The sequence below is a fragment of the Xiphophorus hellerii genome, chromosome 9 (assembly GCF_003331165.1).
Source record: "Xiphophorus hellerii strain 12219 chromosome 9, Xiphophorus_hellerii-4.1, whole genome shotgun sequence".
Lineage (NCBI taxonomy): Eukaryota > Metazoa > Chordata > Actinopteri > Cyprinodontiformes > Poeciliidae > Xiphophorus > Xiphophorus hellerii.
Window position 1 is genome coordinate 27,701,140 of NC_045680.1, and position 24,754 is coordinate 27,725,893.

A 24,754-nucleotide genomic window follows, 5' to 3' on the forward strand; every position below is an offset into this window, starting at 1 on the left:
TGATATTTTAGTAGTGAACGTTAATTTTTGGTTCAAACGTTACGGTTGTAAGAGTGTGTTTTTGTAGCTCACACCGTCTTCTTTGTGTGTGTTTGTACATAGAGCTCTGACAGTGAAACTCAGGGTTTACTTCCAATAAACCTCACTGCTCATCAATAAAGCCACAATCTTTCATTTTGGAGGGTCTGCTACAATAACTTTAAGTCTCCTTTAAGTTTTTCAGTAGGGCTGGTAGCAGTCCTCGTCTGGTTCCTGTTAAATATTGAACTACACATGCTGAAAGTAAACATATGCAGGCATTCGGGGGTCTATAATTCTGTCATATCATCTTGAAGACATCCCATAACTGAAGGATGGTAAGAGGGGCATGTTAGAAAATGTTAGAAAGCCAGACACACAGAAGATTCACTTTGGGGGAGTAGAAATGACCTGCTGCTGTCTCTAGGCTGCTAGCTTGGACTCAACACCATAGCACTGCTTCCAGAACCACCTGTCCCCAGCAGCTAACACAGACATTTCCTCTTTGATTATCATCACAATACGAAGTTAGATTCACGGCTTTCGTGTTTCACCTATTGTCACTGAGCCTTGTAACAGACCTACAACTTTTTCTGGTATGGGTTCTTCAAAGATGCAAAAGGTACGAGGCCAAAAGAATGCTGCCACCTTCGTCCCTACCTGTCTGGAGGAGCTGTCTCTATCTGTAGAGTGCGGCAGGAATAGCCTGTGGTATAAACACAGCACTTGCCAAAGTCAAGCTGAAGATCCCACTGACTTAATATTTCACTATCCCTACCTGAACCTGAAAGTTGCCCTAAAACATGTAGCTGCAAAGATGAGCTCTTGTCAGATATTCCTCTCACACCTCAGTGCCCTGCCTGAGTTTTTCCCTCCAGAGCCCCAAAGCCAATGCATCTGCCTGATGACACATGTCAGAAATGACACCCACATTGCACCGACGGGAGAGAATTTTACTTCCAGATTTCTGCACGCAGAGGTGAGAACACACAGACTGAAGTACATTTTTGAGAATTTGCACGCAATCCCAATGAGGAAGAAATAGTTGCACATCTGGCCTCATAATGCCATTACTTCATAGTCATTTTTAAAACATGTTTTTGTGCACAACTGAATTGAATTTAATAAACTAACCCTATAAGGTACTGATAAGATGTAATAGTATTTTTTCACAATGGCTCAACCAACAACTTTGTGCAACAAACTTTAGTTGCTAGAGGTGCATAATCACATCACGAAGGAGAACATTTTGACGAAATGAGAAACAGATGTTAAATACGGAACAAATACTGTTCAGTGAACCGCATTTCATTTCTGAACACTACAGAGCTGCTACTGTACACAACATCTGGAACTCTCACAACACATTACAAACTCAACAACTTTGTTTGCTCAGCATATGAGGATGAATGGATGCAATTAGAGATGCGGCAGATTATGTATTGTAATCTGTATTATCACCATAGAGCACAGAGCCCTAAAAGATGCTCAGATGGTTAAAGTCACATCAATGTGCTTTGAGAAATGATCTTACTTTGTACATACACTGTTTCCAGATGTTAAGTACAGTCATCTCTGTTGTTTCAATATGAAAGGTTCAATGTAAACTTTATTATTCCACTAAGGGAAATTTAAGTGGCCCCACATTGCACATCTCATAAAGATATACAATGTGAAACAAATTACAGAACAGGCAATAGCTATAACACAATCTGGACATAGCAAAAATACAAAGGAATAAAATAACAAGGATAACCCTTGTGACACAATAATACCTAATGTATTCATTTTACATTTGTTATGTGCTCCGGCACATTGTATTTATTTCTGTCTCTTTTTTTTCACTTGGATTATTTTGTATAGAAGTTAGTTGTATGATTTTTTGTTTTGTTGTTTAATATACTTTGGAGTTTTGATAATTCTTTCTTGTAATTTGGTCCGTTAATTTGTGACGCTGTTGGACCGCCTATAAATAGGCTGGGTTGCGCCAGGTAAAGGACGCCCTCCCAACCAACACCCAGGATGCGTTCTGACGCAGTGCGCACGTCTCCAGCCTGCCACACGGTAGTTTTTGTTAGCTGTTTGTTTGGTTGATGTTTTTTTTGTTGTAATTTTTGACCTGGTGGGACCGGTTGTCCTGTTTTCGATTTTTCTTTAACAGTAGTTTCTTTTTTCTTGTAGTCCGGTACTAGCAGGGGCTTCGACGGCCCTGTATAGGGTTGGCCCCCTGCTGTACCGTTTTGTTCTTTTTGACCGGCTCATCAGGTCCAACTTTCTGTTTATACTTTGGGATTTTTGTGTTCTTTCTTTTTTGGGACACGGGGAACCGAGGATTTAATTCTCTTTTTTCTTCACAGAAAAATCAAAAGAAGCTCATCTTAAAGAAAAGCTCGAGAGAATTGAAAATAAAAATTACTTTTGAATCCTCATTTTTGTCTTCGTGTCCTCAAATATGTTGTGCCCTTTGTGGACGTAACACATTTTTGATTTAATCTTAATGTCTCTAATACTCTTTTAAATATATTTTTGTACACTTCATAAGAATATATTTTTCTGAAGTATACTTTAAATTATGATTAAATATATTATTAAAATTAGACTTTGGAAAATCTTTGTAAAATTATGCTATATTTGTACAAATGTATATCTTAAATACACATTTTTAAAATATGTTACTTATATATATATATATATATATATACATATAAACAATACTTTTCTGAAGTTGTACTTTGTGTATTATTTTCAATTATATTTTGTATATAAATAAAACAAAACTCACAATGAAATTACTGAAACAGATGTAATGTTGCATGTTTTCACCTTCAATCTCTTTCAAAATCGCTTAACAAAGTAATAACAAATAACTGTGTTCATGGCTGACAGCATCAAACAAACTTTAGTGACAGAAGTTCTACAGCAAAGCCTTTCCTGGTCTTTAACATTAAATGTAGAAGGCATCTTCAGTTTTACATCTCTCCAAAATACTAAATACCTAATTTTTCAAAAGTATAATGCTTATTAATTTGAAATACATTCAAAATACTATTTAAATGTAATTCTTATACTTAAGTCTTACTAATTAATAGTACATAAAAACGTCATATATTTACAGTGTACAAAGTATACTTGAAGTAGTTCCATTTTAGCATGCAGCTGTACAATTGATTCACCTCAAATTGTGATTTTCTACAATTTATTTACAACTAAAATATATTAAGTACAAAATGTATATACAACTGTATATGTACAACATGAAAATATACATAGAGCTGAATATATATTTTGTACTTATATAGCAGCATCTGATTTTATCTATTTGAGAAATTACTTGTTCTAGATTTACATTAACTTTTATAAAATATGTATGTTACAAACCTCTTGATCAGGAGAACTTTGTCATGAACTGATAATATGTAACACATAAAGCATCATCAACATGTCTGACTGCTCTGCTGTTTTTTTAAGCTCAAGTAAAACCTGAGCTGTTTTTGCTCTTAGGGTTTTTTGTGAACTGGAAAAGCAAGATAAAATACAACATGAGAACTGTTTCACTGTGATGGTGGTCCCGCAAGCCCAAAATGCAGGAATAGAGAAATCAATGCTTTAACCAACCAAAACATTATCAGAAGGTAAGCAGCCAAGAAAAAAAACCTTGAATTTCCCCCCCAGCTTCCTCACTGATAATTTCTACAAATTCAGATATGAGGGAAATTGGATTCTTCCAATTTTTAACGATGTCAATGAGTTCAATTGCTGCTGATTTTATGGTAATCTTTGCCTACAGGAAGTTTTTTAACAGAACATGTTTATGTATCAGACTATTAATTTGGGCTTTTAAATAAGCCTGGACTTTATCCTCGCTGCCTTTTGTTGTTTTAATGCTGATAGGAAGCCTTAGAGGAAGATAAACATCATGAAGATCTCTTACATTAATTAAGCTCCTAGTTGCCGGTTGAACCAGGAGTTCCACATTTGAGTGGGTTGACATTTCTGGGGAAAAAAAAAAATAAAAACATCTCTATTTTTCTAGCCCCAGGTAATGCAACAAACATCCATATTGCATTTTTAATAGAAGCGAATATGGGCATGAATAATTTCTACTCTCTAAGATGCGTATTTGTTGCTCGCAGAGACAAGATCCAAATTGCATTGTGTCAAACTGGGTTTGTAAATGATTTTAAGATCTAAAATAGCACTATTAGTTTTACAAGCTGCAGATGGTGGTTGTCACATTCAATCCTGAAGAAGTTAGTTAACTACACTCTCAACATGTCTGTCTTTTGCTGCTGCTCTGAAGTTAAACACACTTTTTTTCCCTGAAAACTATTGAATTGACCATGCACATGCACTGACAAAGCTTTTGTCAGACTGGTTCCAATGAAAGATGTGCAGCTGTGATTGAAATCTGCATCTTCTTCCATTAGCAATGTCACCTAAAGAGTCAATTTTGCAGCCTTTTACTTGGTTATGAACATGCACTGACAAACATTTTGTATTTTCAGTGAAACTGCAGTATCAGTGAGTGTGACTTAAAAGGTCATGTTGGATTGATATGAAAGCAACAGTCAAACTTAGAGAAGTCCTTCTCTCTGAATCATTAGAAATGTGTGCAAAACTCAGCATTCTGCTAATGTTGAAAAAAAAACAACACATTTTTGCAAATGAGAAACATTTAAAATCCCAATGAGAATATGTTTGTTCATGTGATGAGTCATTAAAAATCATGGTATGATGAATTTAAACAAGAGATATATATTCATAATTCAGTCATGGAGCCAGATCTCATCATCCATCAGCCAATCAGAGGAGACATTGGCGTTTTATTCAAGCAATGGAGCAACAAGCCCCGCCTACTTGGAAGTGGCTATGTATGCAGCGTTTTGGGGAATTTTACAGAAGAGTTATAGATTCAACACTTTCACATGACAAACTCAATATGTGACGAAGTGAGCAATGCTGTGAGGGCTCTGGTGGAGCTCCGAGGAAGACAGTGTGTCTACAAATAAGAGTGTTGCTGCTGTTTACAAACTGGTGTGATGTGAAAAAAAGTGTTTTGTATTGCAACCTCAATGACCACATCATCCAATCACAAAAACCTTTTATCAAAAAATTTGAGATTATTTGAAATTGGCGCTTTTCCACTGAACAAATTTATTTTCAGAATTCCAATTCGAGCAGTGTTCACCTTGGAAACAAACTCAGTTAGCGTTGGACATCACTTCACGTAAGACGCAACATTTCCATTAATCTAGAAATGTCAGCACAAACTGAAAACAATCCAATCGGTCAATGAAACGTGAAGACAATAGACTCTTTAGGTTACACCTACCTCTGTGCTCTCTGCTTTGGTCTGCTCAAAGGCGAATTCCACGGTAGGAACAGCCAGCTCGTTGGCAAAGAAACTCACATCTCCAGGCAGCTGAAAGGAGCTCACGTTGGGCCCAGGACAGTTTCCTCCACGGATGCAACTCAGTAACTGTCTCTAGAAGTGTGAGAAAAAACACTGGAGAATCAACTTGATGGGGAAAATAAAACAGCTCCATGAAAGAAACCATAACGTGCAACGGTTATTTGTGCTGGATTATAATTCTTGACTGAACTGTGACATTGTAAGACCTGTAATAATGCAGATATTTATTTAGACTGGAGTTGGAGAGTGGGTTGTTTCTTTGCCATCTCTAGCAACAACAAACTGATAAAGAATCCTCCCTCTGACTGCTGTCGGTACCTACAGCTGACAGCTGAACAACAAAACACTAAGAGCCTACAGATCACAAAGGAGACTTTTAGTACATAGAATACATACAATAAAGAAAAGGTCAGCAGAGCTAGACTGGATTCTTTCTTTTCAAGCTTTCTTTGTCCAATTTGGAATGTATCACACAAAAGGAGCATTTTACACATTCTGACACTTCTGCAGAAAAACACAGATGACCCTGACAGAAGTACTTCAGTATTTCAGTTAACTTGGAACAAAACAAACAAACAAAAAATACTAAGGATAACTTAGCATTGTGATTAATAAGTGAGTGCTTCAGAAGCTTGTCGAAATGTTATTCCATGTCTGCCACTGAAGTTGTGACATTGATTACAACAATGGTCTTTAAGTTTGAAACATTTTACAATCGTAGAACTTTTTTATTAAGTATTTTTTGCAACATAATTGTATTTGTTAAAAAAGGGACTGATTTAATGGGTCTTAAATGAAAATGTGTTCTCAACCAGTTTAATTAAATGTTAAATAAATAAAATAAAATATATATTTTTAAAACCACTCCAATAGAAGTGGTTTTATATATTTCTGAAATGATTTGCCAGCCATCGTAGCTTTTAAACCTGAACTCTGAACTATCCTCAGGTAATCCAATAGCAGGAATTGAATTAGCCTGTTTGTACGTCTTTACAAATACATGCATCTACAAATAACCTTTATTAAACCAGTAGATTTTTCTTTCTAATGACCTGGACCCACTGCACATAGTCTAATTTTACTCCCATAGCAGTACCTAACTGCATATTTTGTTCAGCAACACCTTTGCATAATTCCACTAAAATTACAAATTAAAATTCTAACATATGCAGAGTTTTTTTGTTGTTATTTTTTCCCCAAATTAGTCTCCATGATGTCATTGACATGAGATATTAAGTTGTATAAAGGACTGCGCAAAAAAAAAAAAAAAAATCAGCAAAAAACTGGAAATAAGCCTCAAGACCTGCTGTGTGAATGTTGCCTATAAAATGTCAGAGTTGTAAAGATCGGACCACAGAACATTTTGACATGTACAAGAAAATCTGTAGCAGCCTGTCTGAACTGCCTGGCCAAACTGCATAAGCAGGGGTCAAATTAGACTGAAGTTGATGTGAATTGAGAATATTTTTCCCTAAAGATGCCTGTCTTCCTGTGCCATTGAAAGAGAAAGTAGAAACAATAGGTGAATGGATAAAATGGGTATATATTCTTCAGGACTGGTTTGTACAAAGTAAAAGTAAAATAAAATGATAGGCTGAAACAAAATGGTCACCAGCAAAATGCTATAATAATGCAATGAAATATGTAGGTACAGGTTTCCACCAAAGTTAACCTACAGTACAACCATATTAAACGAGAAGACTGAAGCTGCGTTTCCAATGGCCATAAAATTCACAAATTGTAATTACCAAAATAAATTTGCATAATGGAAACATGCCAATTTCCAAAAGAACTCACGTTTTGCTATAAAAAGTTTTTTGCATAAGGATGAGGTGTTTTAAAGCTGTAGTGAAATGAAGGTGTTTTTCAAAACTGCAATGGAAACACTTGTCTTCACGAGTCACATGATGAGCAACATGATGTTTCTACTGGCAGAAAAGATTAAGAAGCTGACAGGAAGTGGTTGGAGTATGACAGCAAGGCATGTTTTTAATGACTTATAGCCTGAACAAACTAACTCACGTGTAATTTTAATTATCTCTTATTTAATGAAAACACCACAATTGCAAAATTGTGTTGCTTTGTTTTTACATTAGTTGAATATTTACAAAGTTTTGCACACATTTGGAATGGAAACGCAGCTTGATATTTGAGTCCCAGCCTTCAAACACCTAATGTGTTTTTAAAATTGATAATTTTTCTTGGATGCTTAAGATGCTCAATCAGAATAATCTCAAGAATTATCCCCCATATTTATTCCGTCATTGCACTGAATCTCCACATTACGTTAAAAGCTTAAACAAAACCTTCTTGTCTTTAACAAGACATTGCAAATTGTTTGAAGACTCAGTACTAATCGGAATTTTTAACTACAAGTCTAAATCTAGCTAAACAGGAAGCAGTGCGTGGAGAATGTGGGATGTGGTGAGGGTAGTGTTGTGGCTAATTGCTGACTCCAAGCTTTTGTCACAGCACCGCTAACACGCAGCTTGTCAGCAGTACTGGATGCTTTCCGCTGTTGTTCTGTAATTGAAAGAGCAACACAGCTGCTGGAACAGAAATTGTTCAGACTACAGTGGGTAGCGGAAGCAAACAGACTGCAACAGTCAATCAACTGAAGGCTTATCTCTACTGTCCACGTCCTCTGAGCCCACCGCATGTCACAATGTCCTTTTGGCCCATTGCATTTAATTAGAGTTTCCTTTTATCAAGGTTTGTCAAAGGGGAGAGAGCTCTGGTGTCCAATCATTGTCGCCACGGTCACTGACACATTGTCAGCCTGTTGTAGTTTATCACTCCTAAAAGCTGCTGCTCTCTGGACATGAACAGCTGTGGTGACAAGCTCCCAGTCGAACAGAATGAGGGGCAGTAAGTGATACCTGGAACCTAAGCACAGAGTGAAATTTCTCTTTAATACCGAACTTTTCCAATTAATTCCTCAACAAGACTGCAAGGATGAAGGGGCATTGGTGAGGGGGATTTCCAACTCTCTGTGGAAGAGTGGAGAGTAGAGGTGGATGCTCTGCTAGTTTATGTGTCTTTAGTTTCAATGCAAATGATAAGGAATCTAAGCAGATCTCTGAACAATTAAAAACTGTCAAGATTCCCAATGCACCATTAGCCATCTCAGTTTAAATAGGAAATAATGTACAAGGCATCCGTAAAGTACTTCACATTTTGTTATGTTACATCCTTTTTACACATTGTATTAAACTAAATAATCTACACACAAATACCCCATTTTGACAATGAGGACATCTTTAGGAAATTGACACCCCTAAAATAAAATCAATAAATCTCAGAACTGCAAGTTGTATTTGATTGGTTCTGGTATCAACATAAAGGTAACACTCCAGTGAATAGACCAGAGGTCTAAAAATCAACAGTCCTACTGGTGAGAGCAAATATGGCACTCAAAAAGGGGAATAACTGGGGTTTTTTATGACATTGTGTGATGTATAGAACACTATTTACTGTAACAAACTTCATTTAAGCATTGAAATTTTGGAAAGATATTGGTTGAAATAAGTCCAGGCTGATTAAATGCTCTGACTAACTGAAAAGCTTTTAATGTCACACAAACACCCTCAGTCACACTGTAAACATCATCCTGAGAAGGAAAAAATCATGGAATGTGCCTTACTGTCAGATTTGATAAGAAAACCTCTTTCATGCCGTAAAAAAACATATTTCCAAAGATACGCAATTCACCACGACACAAACACTACTTCAAATGCAAAACTTTGATTTAGAGCAGAAAAAGTTTTTTGTTTTTTTTTTGTCTTGGCCTAGTAGTAGATCTTGAGCAATGTCCAAAATAAATCGCAGAGCTCAGGATGATTGAGAATCTGTAGTATGATTGTAAATTTGCCGTGCACCAGTGGAATCCATTCAGCTTGAAGGAGATGAAACAGTTCTGTCTTCAGAATTGGGCGAATTCCCAGTGGGAAGATGTTTCCAGCTTACAGAGACAGACCCCTGAGAGACGAATCCTTTAGCACACTCAAATTTTCTGTCTTTTGTCATATTTGTTCCACAATGACAAATGTTTTGTGCTTTCAACTATGTAGATTTTGTGTTGAACACGTTTTCAAGGTTTGCTCTACTTCCTGCCGTCAGGACAACAGCTGCTGCAGTCTTTCAAAAGACTGTGCTTGTTAAAGGGGGAGTATTATGTGCTTTCCAGGCACATTCCGCCATTTTATAGCACAACCAAGTAACCATGTTACCTATAGCTGCTAAATACATCAAATACGACTGAAAAGAGGCTTGGCTTCAAATTGGGTCTCGTTTTTACCAGCATTTCACTGAGAAGTGTCTTGTCTAATAAGCTCAGCTGACGCACAGTGCCACCAGATGTTTGCTAATTTACTGCTGGCTAGTTTGAAGGAGCTGAGAGGGGATTTTTTTCGGGGGACTGTGATCTGTGTGGGAGAAGCTTGGAAGCTGCAGCTCAGAGGAGGAGCTGAACCTCGAGGGCGTTGCTAGGATCATACAGACATTTTGCACAACTGAATGGTTGCCATGGAAATTAAAGGCATTCCCTAATGTGCATGAAAGAATCAAAGCAACACTCAAGGTGTGTTTCTCATTATGGAACAACATTATTACATGATGCACAGCTCAAAAAAGTAAATTTAATAAATCACTATGATTGACTGACTGACTGACTGACTGACTGACTGACTGAATGAATGAATGAATGAATGAATGAATGAATGAATGAATATCTACTCAACATTAAATAATTGGGATCTGTTGTGTTCCCATTCTTTAATGGCGACTGGCAGTACTAAATCATCAGTCAAACTCCATCTACTCTGATAATGTTCCTGTCCCTGCAGAAGAACAGGTTCCTTACAGTATCATACAAACAACGACTTGGAAAATTTTGAGGGGGATTTATTATTACAGCTTTCTTCTTGCCTCGATCAGGTTATTCTGAATAATCATTCCATTAAAGCTGAAACTATTGATGTGGCACCCAGGATTATTGAGAAATTCAAAGTGATGACAGACGCACCTATTTTGTGTGTAACATTAAAATGCCTTTCAAAATTAATCTTTCCATATAATTAAACCAAATCAGCACAAATTAATTTCATTTGCTGTGTTTTTGTAAACTGAATTAGAGTCCGTATTTTACAGAAGAAGCACATTTCACAGAAACATGTACCTATTGTTCGCAGCAGTTGTTTGGTTTCTAACGAGACACCAACAATCACTCTCTCAAAGCCATCATGTCATGAGGCTCTGCGTTTCCAATGGTACCTGTCATCATGACTATATTTGTTGGTTGTTCATTTCACAGGAACATTGCTGCAGAGGCAAGATATTGAATGAACTTCATCTGAACTCAATTTACATAAATGCCTGTGATTAAAAAAAAGGCACTACTACTACTACTACTGAACAATTCAATTTGTGAGCAAGTGCGCAACTGAACAAGCACGCTCGTAACTGCAGCCGGCTGCCATTACAAACTCCGAAGCCATCGCTCATGTTAGGAATCATTCTGCAGAGCTTATTTAGAGGAGGGAGGAAAAAAAAGGAACTTTTGTTCTTTCTCAGCAGGTTTTTAATGTTGAAATTTAAGAACTAGACAAATATTTATACATAAAAGCTGCAATTAAATCATGGTAACATGTTTATTACGCTTCATATATTTTTTTAGCTGTATAACTCTTTTTGTACCCGCTGGTTTTAGAATATGTTCAGAACCTTCAACATGATGCTGGTGTGTCTGGGAGTAAACAGTCGAGCAGGAGAGAACTGGATCCATCTGCTTCCTGCCTCGTAGAACTGAGGGTTAATTAATAGCAGTGATTTATTTGATGGGAAGTGATGCAATTAGAGTTCTGCAGGAGAAGTGTGCAGCCTGTAACACAACTCCCCTGACATGGATTCACGCCTTCCACTTAATTTTTTTTTTTTTTTTTTGCAGCAAAACAGCAAAGACAAAACAGCTGAATTGGAGCTTTCAGAACATATTCAGCTGCTTTCAAGACAATTTGAGGTTATATTTAGGTATTTAGAGACTTAAAGGTCTATCGGGTTTTTAAATTCAGAAAAAAAGGGCTTAAGTGGCAAAGGGTTATGTAGCAGCATAGACCACCAGTTTATCAGCTGAAGAGGAGCTTTAGACAAGAGTAAGTGTTGAATTTCTCTCTTTTTCTCCTGTACAACCAACAGAGGCTTAAAACAGACTCCTAGTGGGAAAGAGAAACAGTAACAGTGAGTAGAGTCCTTTAGAGAGGCACTATTAAAGAAGAGAGGCATAAAAATGGGAATTCAGTGGGAGGAGAAATAGAATAGGCAAGTGAGCAGGGATGGAAAGAGAGCAGGACAGCAGAGAGAATGGGTAATTTCAGCCTGTGGGCACACACCGGGAATCAATATTTAATTTCTTTGTCAGCTATGATACGGGGAGAGTAAAATCATTTGGAGATCTCAGCCCACCACTCAATATCACTCAATCTACAGAATCATGTGTGCTACATGGAATGGCTTGCTGGACTCGGGCGTAACAGGATGAAACTAGATAATCTCCCAGAGTATATTGACTCTACATCATCAGACAGGAACATGGCTATAAATTCACAGATAATATCTTATTTTCATTTCCACACCAAACAGACAGTTTGCGGACTAAGGACGCAGTGCATAAAGAAATGAGTTACATCAAATATAACCAACCACCGACTGAAACTGAAACTCCTCATGGACTGTGGGGGGAAATCTGGAACTCACATCAATACTTATTCAAGCAACTGTCAAATTCTCTTATGAAATTGAAACATGAGGTGTTTTGTCACCAATTACGATATCTAACTACTTTCCACAGTGTTCAGAGTAAGTTCTGGCTTGGTTGTCGTGTCTGGAATGACAGGATATGAGCCGATGGTTGCTGAAATTGTTTCTGAACTACTTTCCCACCATAAATCAGACTTCTGAAAAGTTTTCTCATGGGGGTTTGGACTTTGTGTCATATCAGTGATACCTGTTGGTACATATGGAACATCAACATCTTAAAGCCGTAACTCAAAAACAGACTGGGGTTCAAAACCATTATTAATTCTACAAAGACAATACAAACTAAATAAAAACTCCAGGGCAAAATGTCTAATCTATGTGTTACGGTCATGGAACTATTGCAACAACACATAAATTATGGTATTTCAATATTTTGAAGAAGACAGTGTTATGGAGGTATTATATATTCAACATCTAGCCTGTCGCTTCCAAAGATCACCTCACCTTCTATGACCAACTCTAAAGTCCAGCCAGTGTTCTTCCAACATGAATATTAGATGAGCAGATAGAAGGTTAAGTCCAAGGGAACCTCAGGAAGTGATGTACCCATTGTGGGGCTGGAACAGTATGGACTCAGCTCACAGTAGGAAAGCAACTTGTCACATTGCATTGGGGGATAAAACACAACTAGAGTACCGTACATGTAAAGTGATGTCATAGCAACAAATAGTGGAGAAAAGATATGTGGCACTCAATCTCCTTTGGACAGGTTAAAGACTTTTAGAGATTTGATTCAGTTTCTTTCCACACTGCTGATGAGACTGGTTCAATGGGTCACTCTAAGTCATCCACTCTACTGCAGATGACTTACATAACAGAACCCCAGGATTCACTGGATGTCTTTCCACTTTGATTTCTTTGTATATATATATATATATATATATATATATATATATATATATATATATATATATATATATATATATATATAGTACAGACCAAAAGTTTGGACACACCTTTTAATTAAATGAGTTTCCTTTATTTTCATGACTATTGACATTGTAGATTCACACTGAAGGCATCAAAACTATGAATAACACATGTGGAAATATGCACTAAACAAAAAAGTGTAAAACAACTGAAAATACCCCTTATATTCTAGTTTCTTCAAAGTAGCAACCTTTTGCTGTGATTACTACTTTGCACACACTCTGCATTTTCTTGATGAGCTTCAAGAGGTAGTCACCTGAAATGGTTTTCACTTCATAGGTGTGCCCTGTCAGGTTAGTAAGTGGGATTTCTTGCCTCATAAGTAGTCATGAAAATAAAGAAAACCCATTGAATTAGAGGGTGTGTCCAAACTTTTGGTCTGTACTGTATATATAAGGTATATTAGCCTGATACAAACCAGCTCCTTGTTCTTTGCTTTGCTTTGTACAAAGAGTCCAATCCTTTAGCTATTGAGAAGCAATTACTTGCTAGAGGTGTGAGAAGATTGGATCTGTTTTTACCTAATCGCTAACACTTAGCCATGAAGTATGTAATGGGCCAGCTTGATGATGCCTACCAGAAATTGTTTTTGCTGTAAACAACCTTGTGGGCAGTAGGGCCACAATACCTTTGCCAGGAACAAAATGCCTTAAACATTCCTCTTGCTCCGACTTTAGTTGCTCAATAATTGGAAGCGTGGCCAACATGGACTGAGTGGCTTTGATGACTTCCTGTGTGGCCAATAGAAATAGTATGTAAAGGTTAGTAGTTTCTACTACTGGTTACTACTTAGTTACTACTACTCATACTGTGTTTTGGTGACTGGAAACATATGGGTCCTCATCCTGCCTTGTTTGAGTTCCAATTGTTGTCTTCCATTCAGAAACAAGTATAACCAGGGCAAGTACAAAGTAATTCCGCAATGAATAAAAGTCCCCAGATATTCTGATCAGCTTAAAAGTATAAAGGGAAAAAATACCTCTGTTGCACTTAGTGGGTAGCAGTTTGTGTGTGTATGTGTGTTAAAGAAGGTCAAAATAATTCAGGACTTTTTTCAAATATCAGGGATGTTGGTTTTAATGAATTCTGTACTTTTACTATAGTAGAATGAGATCAACAGAGAGATGACTAGACAGACTGAAAGTGTAAATATTTGTCCCAGTTTTTTTTTTAACTTAAGCATTTTTCCTCTTGTGGCATACATTAGCATTGCAACATATCAAATCAGCAGAGAATGGTGGGGAACAGACCACAATCAGAATGCAATGAGCAGCAAAAAGTGCCAAATGAGGAAACAATTGTGTATTATGTGTGTGATGATAATAATAATTCTGTTCCAGGCGGCACTCTTTGGAAAAAAACATTTGCAGCTGTTGAACTGAAAAACATTTCCAAGCCATTCAAAACGTAAGTGACTGGAATATTGCAGAAATGAAGAGGGAATGAGCTGGAAGAAGACAAAAGCACAAAAGGGTTGAAACAAAGAGTCGAAATGGAGCATTTTCTCTTTTTCTATCATTGAAAAAAAGGGAATATCGACAGAAAACCACTTCTATATAGCTATGGCACAGAATGCAACTGAGCCAAAGATGGCCTAAAAATATCCAATTAAATCCACTGGCAAATAGTTTTAAATACTTTGCAACCAATTAACATTGCTTACTTTACAAACAAACTCTTTGACACCTGTTTGCACCCTGTTTATGTGGGAGTATTTGGCTTCCTCCAACAGTCACATCAGCTAATTAACTTGTCATATTCATTAAACAAAAGAAGTGAGCGGCTTTCTTTCTTTTGCAGAATCGAGTTTCATGGAAAACGCTTCACCTGCCTGTGCTTACAGTGATAGCAAAGATAAAGACACATCTGATGTAAACCTCAATTATAATAACGTAATCAGCATCTGGAAACAAATCCGTAATCCCAACCTTTCCTCTCTCTGTTTGATCTCATTTAATCCTTCATTATACCTTCAGCCAGAAGTTGCAGAGATTTAACTCCAGCTGAAAGTGCAATTAAGAAACCTTTATACTGAAAGAGTGTTGGCCTCACCAGATGGCCACTCAGTGCTTCACACTGCTGTGCTAACAATGGATCTCACTGATCAAAACTGCCATTGATTAGAGTCAGATGTGGAGACGGCTAAGAAATACTAATCATTTATAGTAAAAAAACAGATATTTATACACACTTCCACTGGTGTTTAAGAAGGTTCTTTTTTGCTACAGACAGTTGTATTGTAGAAGTTTGCAACATTCACTTTTAACAGGTATGGTCACAAGCTTTCTCAAGCATGATGTTGTTAAGTCAATAATAAAAATGTGTAATTTGGATCCTACACATCTTAAAATTTAAAGGCCTATCTTCCAAAATCTCTTTTATGTCAAAGCTCCCTGAAAAAGCCGCAGCACAACGGCTCATTTCTTTTATGGCAAAACATGAAATCTTTGACAAACATCAGTCTGCCCCACTCCACACTAACAACTTTACTCAAAGTGTTTATGACATTTTGATGCCAGTGCACTCTGAAAGACCTGCTGTAATGATTCTCCTGGATCTGACATCTGTCTTTGACTCTGTATCAGTGGTGGCAAAAGCACTTAATCACTGGACTTAAGTAAACATACAAATAGAGACAAAAATATACTTAACATACTTACTTTCTAAATATATTCCCTACTGCAAAGCTCTGAAACATCTTTGCATCTATTGTATGTAAATTGTCTTCTACACATCAGTAGTGCTGTGCCATTTTAATGAACAATGCTGCATGTTTTTATTGTGCTTTCCCTCTGTGAATGTTTCTCTGAACTCGGAATCAAACCTGCAACAGCGGCATCGAGGACTTAGAGCCTCTCTATGGTGTCCCAAATATTAGGTTTCTATTTGAAAAAAAAAAAATTAAAAATTAAACAATGTATTGTTTTTCTCCCACTTCATAAGTAGCCACTTTCTGTCAGGTTGCCATCCTAATTGCTAAGAAAGCACAAGCTTGGGATTGTTCTCTGTCACTACTGTCTGCTTGCCTTCTATCGATCAACTTTGAAGAAAACACTTAAAAAAAATCAACTTAGCAAGCAGAAATTGATTAATTGGTGCTTCGTCCAGTTACACATTTCCCGAGCTTCACATTGCTTAAAAATTACATCATAATCAATCTTGGATTAATTTCTGGGTCAAGTAATTACCTAAATAAATGTCAAGAAACCTTTGGCAGTGCGACTTCATGCTTCTCTATTTTACACAAACAACACGCCTCATATTGCCTCTGCAAGGCAGGCGAGCCACAAAACTGCTGTTGGACAAATGCATCACATCACAGAAAATGACAAATGTCAGAGCCAGGAGTAATGACAGCGCTCATTCCTCACCTAACACACATTTTCATATGCGTTCCCCTACTTATGTTCTGCCGCTGTGATATGAAACTGTGATGGAGGGGCCACGCTGTCAGCTGCATAAATGCCTTTGAGGCCGAGCGGCTTCTCCTTGAGATTATGCAGATTCATGGAGCCTGGCACAGTCGCACAATGCCTTCCCTGACAATACAAGAACTATGGTAATTCAAACATATTGCCAACAGCGTACTATTTCAAACATTATGCCAAGTGCGCTGTCGAACCGTCTTGGATGGCTGTAAAGTCACACACTCATTCTGGTGATTTATCGTCAGCTTCCTTCCTTCTGGCTTTATGTGAGAAAGCATATAAATTAGGCATACTTGCATATTCCTTCATTTAGATGATGTTCAGTTTTAACATTTATGATGCGAATTGGAAGCCAGCAGACTGTCATCCTCTCCTTCACTTTAAACCTGTCATGGTATCTCAATCCAATTAAAATATTGGCCATATTTCTTCTACTGAGTTTGCACAAACAAGACATTTAAGATGAAATGTGTGAATTATTTAAACTGAAAGTTCTAGATGGAATGTTTTCATTTGATTCTATTTTTGAGCAGATTTCTGAGACTTTTGAACTACATTTGTGTCAAAATCGATCTTATGAGAGACTTCATAGAGCACTGTAAAAAGTTTCTACCCCTAACAGATTTGTTTCTAGATCATCTAATTGCAAAATCAGCCAAAGATAACCCGAGCAAATACAAAATGCAAATCTTGCAAACCTAATAAATGGCTAAGCCACCCCTGAGCATTTGTGCAGCATCTACCATGGAGCATTTGTGACAACTGCTTTTATATCACTATGGGGGAACTAATAATAATAAATGATTGTATTTCACATATCTTAGCTTTAACAAGTGTTTATTTGGGTCTTTCCATGAACTCACACCAGACTGTCTATATCCTCTGACCTCAGCAAGACATTTCAGTCAACTCAAAGGCTTCTCACTTGGTGCTTTCCTTTTTTTGTACCGTGCGCTGTAAACCTGAGGGATGTTTGTGTAAAAGATCAGGAGTTTTGCACATCTGACATCAAAAAGCATTCCATATTCAAGGTCTAAATCTCTGTTGTTTCCATTCCTGATGCTCAGTTTGAACCTCAAGAGATCCTCTTCACCTCGTCTATTGGTTTGCTGGTATGTGATTTACTTTTTGCGCTAAGAAAGCATTTCAACAGGCATACCCACTGGAGTGGGTAGTGAGTATCACTCTTCTTGGCAGCAATAATAGTTCCCATTAGGTTAAAGTAACAACAGCATAGTTGGTTACTTTTTATACTGATGTGAGTCTTAAGGAGGTTTTAATACATTATCACTGTCCATCCAGCAGTTTTTAATAATTTGACAGTCTTTGTAGTTGTAAAGTGAAGGATTGTACAGATGTACATAGTTCCTCACCGCATCAGATTTACGTTCCTCAAACAGTATTTATGTCTCCCACAAATACAGAAGCTGGACAGCGGAGTAAGAGTGCATTTCCACATAAAACACAGCAACAAACTTCTGACCAATCACACAACACTTCAAACACAGCCTAGTGTCAGGTTTGGCACGTGGATGATCTGGACATATTTTATATTCACAGTATCTGAGTGTTGACATCAAAGTTCAACAAAACAAGAAGAAGAAGTACATTTCAAAAGCTGGGTTTCCTTTCTCCCATTTTAAAGAGAAAATGACAACAAACTGGAAAAGACAAACTAACCACCTTTGATATGCTTTGCCTTCCTGTTATAAATGTGAGCAAAACTTTTTAAATATTCTGCTAAGGTCAAAAAACACAATTTGGCAAGTGCAATGTCTCCATTAAGTAAATGCAATTGAAATCACAGATGAATAAGTTTGTTCACAAAGTGAGTCATTAAAATCATGGAGGCGACGTTTGTGAACAGGAGATATATTTTCCAGCCATCAACAACCATCAGCCAATCAGAGGAGACTTCTGCATCTTATTCAGGCGTTGGAACAACAAGCCCCGCCTACTTGGGAGCGGTTACGAATGCAGCATTTTGGGGAATTTTACAGAAGAGTTATAGATTCAACTATTCTAGAGTAGTTTTGCAAATACACCAATTTTGATAAATCCAAAAATAAAAAAAACACCTCGTCCTACCGCAAAACCTTTTCATGAAAAAATGATTATTTTTTTTTTATTATTGTCGAGCTTTCCAATTTGCATTTCCAATTTGAGCAATTTTAAGGTCAATGGAAACTCGGTTAGTGTGACAGAGCAGGGCTCAGTAGTCATGCCAAGAAACTGGAAGTGAAACTAATCCCCAAATCAACTTTTCCTTACTAAACTTTTTTTTCTGAATTGTCAAAATAGGTTATTTAGGGTTCCATCCTTTCTCCTATCTGTGCCAGCCTGGGTGGGGAGTCAAGAGATGGTAGAGTGAGCGTCACCATGGCAACTGGCGAGCGTTGATAGATAGCAATGCTCAGCTTTTACAAATCTGTGATTTATTTGCAATGGGTCTGCTCTGCTCTGACTGTTGGTGAAGGTATGGTGTTGAACAAATGACTGAGTAGCACTTCATTCTGACTGGCTGAAGAGCCCAGGAAGTTGGAGAAGCTAATGGCGGCTAATGGCCACTCTCACTGCTCGCTCAGGACAGACGCACTGAGGCTGAGCTGCAGAGTGCTGTCAGCATAAAAGTCTCTCACAACACAGAAAAAGAGTCGCTAGTTTCATCACTAGTCAGTTGCTGTTTTGATGAAAGTCACTAGAGGAGTCTGAAAAATTGATAAGTATTGATACAAAATGGACAAGTTGACAACAGTGTTTCTTTCGTCCTGATCACATCCACTCATCCCCACACTCGGTCGTGTGTGTTGGCTCCGCCCACTTTGAGTTTTTTAAAATTTGCCAGGGGTTTAGCTTTAGTTACACTTTAGCTAGAACAATTGCCTTAACAGCACCGCTCAGTCCACATGAGAGAAACATTTGAGTTAGGTTATGTCAAATGCCAATATATTGTATGTTCAGGTATATTTCATTGCTTGAAGGTTGACAGCACATCACTAAGAACTAGCACAAGTTAGCATGTCATTTATTTGCATTGTAAGATTTTTTCCTGACTTGTGCTGCTAATCAAGTGACAGAAAACGATCAGGGTTCGGGTAACTGTGCAGGACAGGCTGTCTTAGCTTCATGACTTTCAGTGACAAATAATAAAAGAAAACATAAACACACACAATGCATAGTAATGAGACGTGACTTTGAAGTGTGTTTGGTCTCATTATACAGCAACACTATGAATCCTTAATCTGAACCAGAGGGTGAAACACGTCTCAGAGGAATGGCTTTCTACTTCTCTTCAGTCGGGTTGGAGTTGACGAAACACAGGTGCTCAACTCCACAGACACAGACCCCCTACAAGTTTAATATTCCCCCCACCATGTCTCCCTGTGGCTTTGATCCACTGCAGTGTCTTTCTCTTGCCTGCTATTTTCCCACACAAACACCCATCTGGTACAACCACGACTGTTTTAACTTACAGCTTCAAGCACTTTTATTGCATCTATTCTGATTATTATGTGCAGAAACTCTGACAACTAACCAGGGGAAATAAGTAAGTTTGAGTATTTGAGTGAATGTAGCTGTTGCAGTGAAAAGTTTAAGGTCAGCATAACTCGGGCTGTTTGGTTGATTTACCACAGTTTTAGCTAAAGGTTTTGTGCACACATGATTCCTCTATATACTCCAGTTTCCTTCTGCAGTATGTTGGATAAATTAGCTTTGACTGAGTAGGTAAACTGTATTCACACACCTCTAGGTGGGGCTACAGGGCCTTTTTGCCAACACCAAAGTCGAGGACAAAGTATCCAAAAATTATAAGTATGAGTTGCCTTACAATGTGTTCCTACTCAACTAATATTTAAAAGTAACCAGTTGAGATATTACTTACCAATGAGTTAAAAATTATTTCATAAAAAGACTGCAACTGATTAGATCATCTGATATAATATTTAAAAATGATGTCAGCCAGACATAAATGTAAAGTTATCTTCAAATTACGGTATTTTAAAGACAATAATAGAAACATAACATGTATAAAAACTAAAATTACAAAGTCACAAATTCAGAAGAAGAAACAGTTTCCAAATCATAAAGTTCTGTTCTAACATTCACCCTGTCTGTATGTTAGAACAGGATGAATGAAGTGCATCCATTGCACAGCAGGCTCAGTAAGTAGAAGCTAGCATTAGCAAAAAGCTTCTGCACGAACAAGAAGTCTTAAGTGTGTTGGTGTGTCTGCTTTTGTTTTTTTTCTTCATTCAGAGACGTTTCTCACAGTGGTAGAGTATCCACAGATTTTGCTTAAGTAAGAGTAGTGATGCTTTGTAAAAAATATTACAAGTAAAAGGTCCAGTGTAGTAAAAATACTCCTAAAAGTATATTCTATTCTAAAAATAGAATGTATCTACTCACTTATTGCTCAAGTAAATAAGTGAGTAGATATGAGTGGTAAGTCCCCTCTTCTGGTTGAGGGAATGATGTAGTGATGATGTATGATTCAGGCAAACAGCCAATCACATGATTTACAAATAAGATTTTGAAATAGTTTCCAATGAGAAAATTAAAAAGGTGAGATATATACATGAATTCAATTGGAAGCATTGGCTCAGCTAACAACAGGATAGGGGTTCACTGAGGTCAACACCGTGACATTTTGTTGCGATCCAGGTTCTCGTTTATACATCTCCAGTGACCAGAGTCTCTTACATTGGCACTCTTTGAAACCAGGTTCCAGAGTGGAACATTTCCGGAACACAACCAACTGTTATCAACTCCAAGCAGAGATAAAATAATACCTGGTTTTAACTGCACTAACCAATGAGAAAAAACAATTGAACCCACGAGCATTTTTAAGAGATAAAAGGGGAGTAAGAGCCCATGAAGTATTAATAAATAGTGCGTTCTTCCACTGTACAGTCGACTCCATTGACAACCATTAGTTTGAACTACCTGCTACATGCCACCCACATACCAGCTGGAGACCAGGCACACATAAATGTGAATAAGAATACCTAATTAAAGCACAAGCTTCCATCCATTTGTTTCATAGTCACCTCGCCTCCTTTCTTGCTTTCTTTCTGACCTGCTTTCTCTTATTTCCCTTCCCTGTCCATTTATAAACTTAATGTCCATCCTCTTCCATGTACATTCCCAACAAAAAGAGTAAGTATTTTTTATTATAATTGGTTCCTAAGCACCCATTTCAAAGCTATCAGTACATTAGCGTCTGGGTTTGGAAGACAAGCTCTAAGTAAGATAAGTAGCAAGTATTAAAGCCATTGTGGACAAAGGATTGATGATGTTTAAAACCATTTCTACATATTGGGAGGTGGGAGATCTATCTGGGGAGATCTCAGAGTAATGGGCCAAACAGCACAAGACCAGCAATAATACTTTTTTCTTGGACTGTTTGATAGAAGATATAACAACGCAACCTGAAAACTAGAAGAAGTTAGTAAATTGTAGCTAGGGGTGCATTCACACCAGCCCTGTTTCATCTACTTTATTCAAACTCCAGTTCATTTGACTAGAAGGTCCGGTTTGTTTGCATGACATGGACCAAAAAAGTGAACTGTGGTCTGCCTAAAACCCTTAGTCTCAGTTTGATTACAATGAATTCTAGCACAGTCTGAATGCATATGTGAATGCCAAGCAGACTGGAGACCGCTCCAAAAGCAGAAAGTGTGCAATAGCGCAAAGACAAAAGAAAAATCCCACAATCACTTAAACTTGACGCCACTCCCTTTTTGTTTACAATTCATAAAGAAGGAAGTTGGAAGGCTTTTTTCTGAGGTTTTTCTGTTGTTTTCTTTGGTGGTTCTTGGTGCAGCGCCACCACAGGCGAGGGGGAGAAAAGGTTTTCAAAGGGTTTGGATCCACAGTACAGCATGAAAGTGAACCGCACCAGCTGAAAATGTAACACATGTTGCAACATTGATTCCTAATTGAACCAAGTCTACTGGACTATTTGGTGTTAAAACACAGTAAGAGTGTGAAGCCAAAACATTCCTCCATTTGTCACATCAGCTTCATATCACCATTCACAACTTCAGCATGTCAGGATTTCAGCATGTAGAACATTTCAAAGCAATGATGCCCTGCTTCCTGTCCTTCAAACCATCTGACTCAAATTAATGGCAGCAAAAAAGCTTCTGAAAACCAGAGAGAACTTTATCTTTTTTTTAACTTCTTTCCAAAGATGACATGCTTGACTCCAGAACTCAGTTCCTAATCCTGTATTTTTCCTGGACAAAGATTCTGAAGGTCCCCATGTACTTGGGCATACTTCAGTCTGTGGAAAACTGCATGTACCTGAAGTGGACATCTGCTGTGCACGACCGCACAAAGGTACATTTTTACAGCTTTTGTACTCTGTGTTGCACAGTAAACTGTTCAGCGGGAAACAGTGTTCACATTGAACTGTTTTGTATGTGACACCGAGCTGATAAGGCTGCCACAAGACATGGAGCTAAGAATCCAACTAGCTCAGCAAACTTGCTGGTATCTATTTAGATTGTGGGAAATGAATGAATTTGTCATGAGAAATATAGGCAATTGGTACGCTCGACTATGGAATCTTAACCGTCCAGGGACAGTAATATGTGCAGAGTCTCTTTGTACTTTTCTTGACTCAGCAACTCAGTGTTCTCTCCCAGATAAATCCATTGTTGTAGCTGGTTGATGTTTGTAGATAAACATGGCTGCCAGTGACACTGGGACATTACCGTTTATTGGTGATGTGACAGAGGACAGAAGTCAAATATATTCTGAGGTCTTCAGAGACGTACGGTGTGCTCAGATCCAGCTAGATGCAGCCAAACTGATAGGACAGCATTTCATTGTCCAGATGCACAATGAGCCAAAACACAGTCAACGCAACCCAAGAACTTATTACAGCAAAGAAGTGGAACATTCTCAAATGATCAAGTCCATTACCTCATCTGAACCTGACTGAGAATTTGACTTGCTGAAGACTAAACTTTGGACAGAAATGCCCACAAATAAACAGGATATCTGGTATCCTAAATGTTACATGAACATTAAGTGTTTCTGTCTCAGTGATGTAATTTATTAATGTCTGTATAATTTGTATACTTGTACAATTCTTCAGAGGTTTGCTTTTGAATATATTATCAAAGTTTTGAAATGATTCTTTAATTTAGTTTGCTACAAAACAATGGAAAGGAGAAAACCCAACATCTAGTGGTGAACGTGTGTTCTGGTTTCAGTCATTGTCAGCAAAAGTTTTTTTTAACAAGGTATAGGAAATTAACATTTTCATTTCATTTTTTTAACTTGTCCAATTACTTTGACCTAATCAATGCTTTTGTTTCTTACAGGTTTATTCAATCTTTTTGTTAAAATTTACCAATGTCCACAAGCAGGATGGATGAGAGAGCCTAATGTTAGGCCAAGCCCAGCCCAATTTGAAAGACTTCTCTGAAAAGAAAACAACAAATTTAGATGAGTTCAGCTAATTATACAAGTTCTCAATACATTTTTAAATATTCAGCTAAATTCCTCCTGATATCTACATAAAGGGTCTGATTTCTCTGCCACTTGCAAAAAAGTGTACAGCATGAAAAGTGAGGTTTGACTGGAACTTCAAAACACATTTTGAGAGATTTTATTGATACAGATTACCCAGATTTTTAACCAGTGCAGTCAGTATGCATCGCTGTGTTAATAGCTGTTAGTTGTTACCTTTTTTTGTTATGAAGAGCAGGAGAGAATTCAAAAATCCTGAATGTGATTGTGTATGTCTTGGTTTAAATAGAAAATGCAGATCTAAAACACTTGTTTCTATGTCATTTAATATGGTGGGCTAAAGAAGACTGCGGGCTTTAATGACGAGAAAGACAGTCAAAAGCTAGATCCCAATAGTGTGCTTGAGTTTATTAATTTATTTTTGCCTTAATTGAGTAAACTACAAGAATGGCACTTTCCTTTGGGGATTCAGAAAGTGTTGTTGCGTTCAGTTCATTAAAGCACAGCAGAATATTGTGCAACCTTAGCTGATTTTTGTATTTATTTTCCTGTGGAGACGTTACTTTAAAAATCAGGACGTTTCTCACTTCATTATAGCAGAATAAAGCAGCCCAGGCCTTTTTAGTAATTACTTCAAGCTACAGCAGAGGAGTAATGGCACACTGAAATG

The 24,754-nt window shown here is 37.5% G+C and overlaps 1 protein-coding gene across 3 annotated transcripts in view; it reads right to left on the bottom strand.

Moving 5' to 3' along the window:
- The window catches only part of naaladl2 (N-acetylated alpha-linked acidic dipeptidase like 2), a 421,085-nt gene that overhangs the window by 94,446 nt on the left and 301,885 nt on the right, over positions 1-24,754 (bottom strand). For all 3 annotated transcript variants that reach the window (XR_004340546.1, XM_032572669.1, XM_032572668.1), the window contains one exon: positions 5,351-5,503. Coding sequence is in view for 2 of the 3 variants with exons in the window: in XM_032572669.1 (XP_032428560.1) it covers positions 5,351-5,503 (153 nt within the window). In the remaining variant the exon portion in view is untranslated. The remainder of the gene's footprint in view (positions 1-5,350; positions 5,504-24,754) is intronic.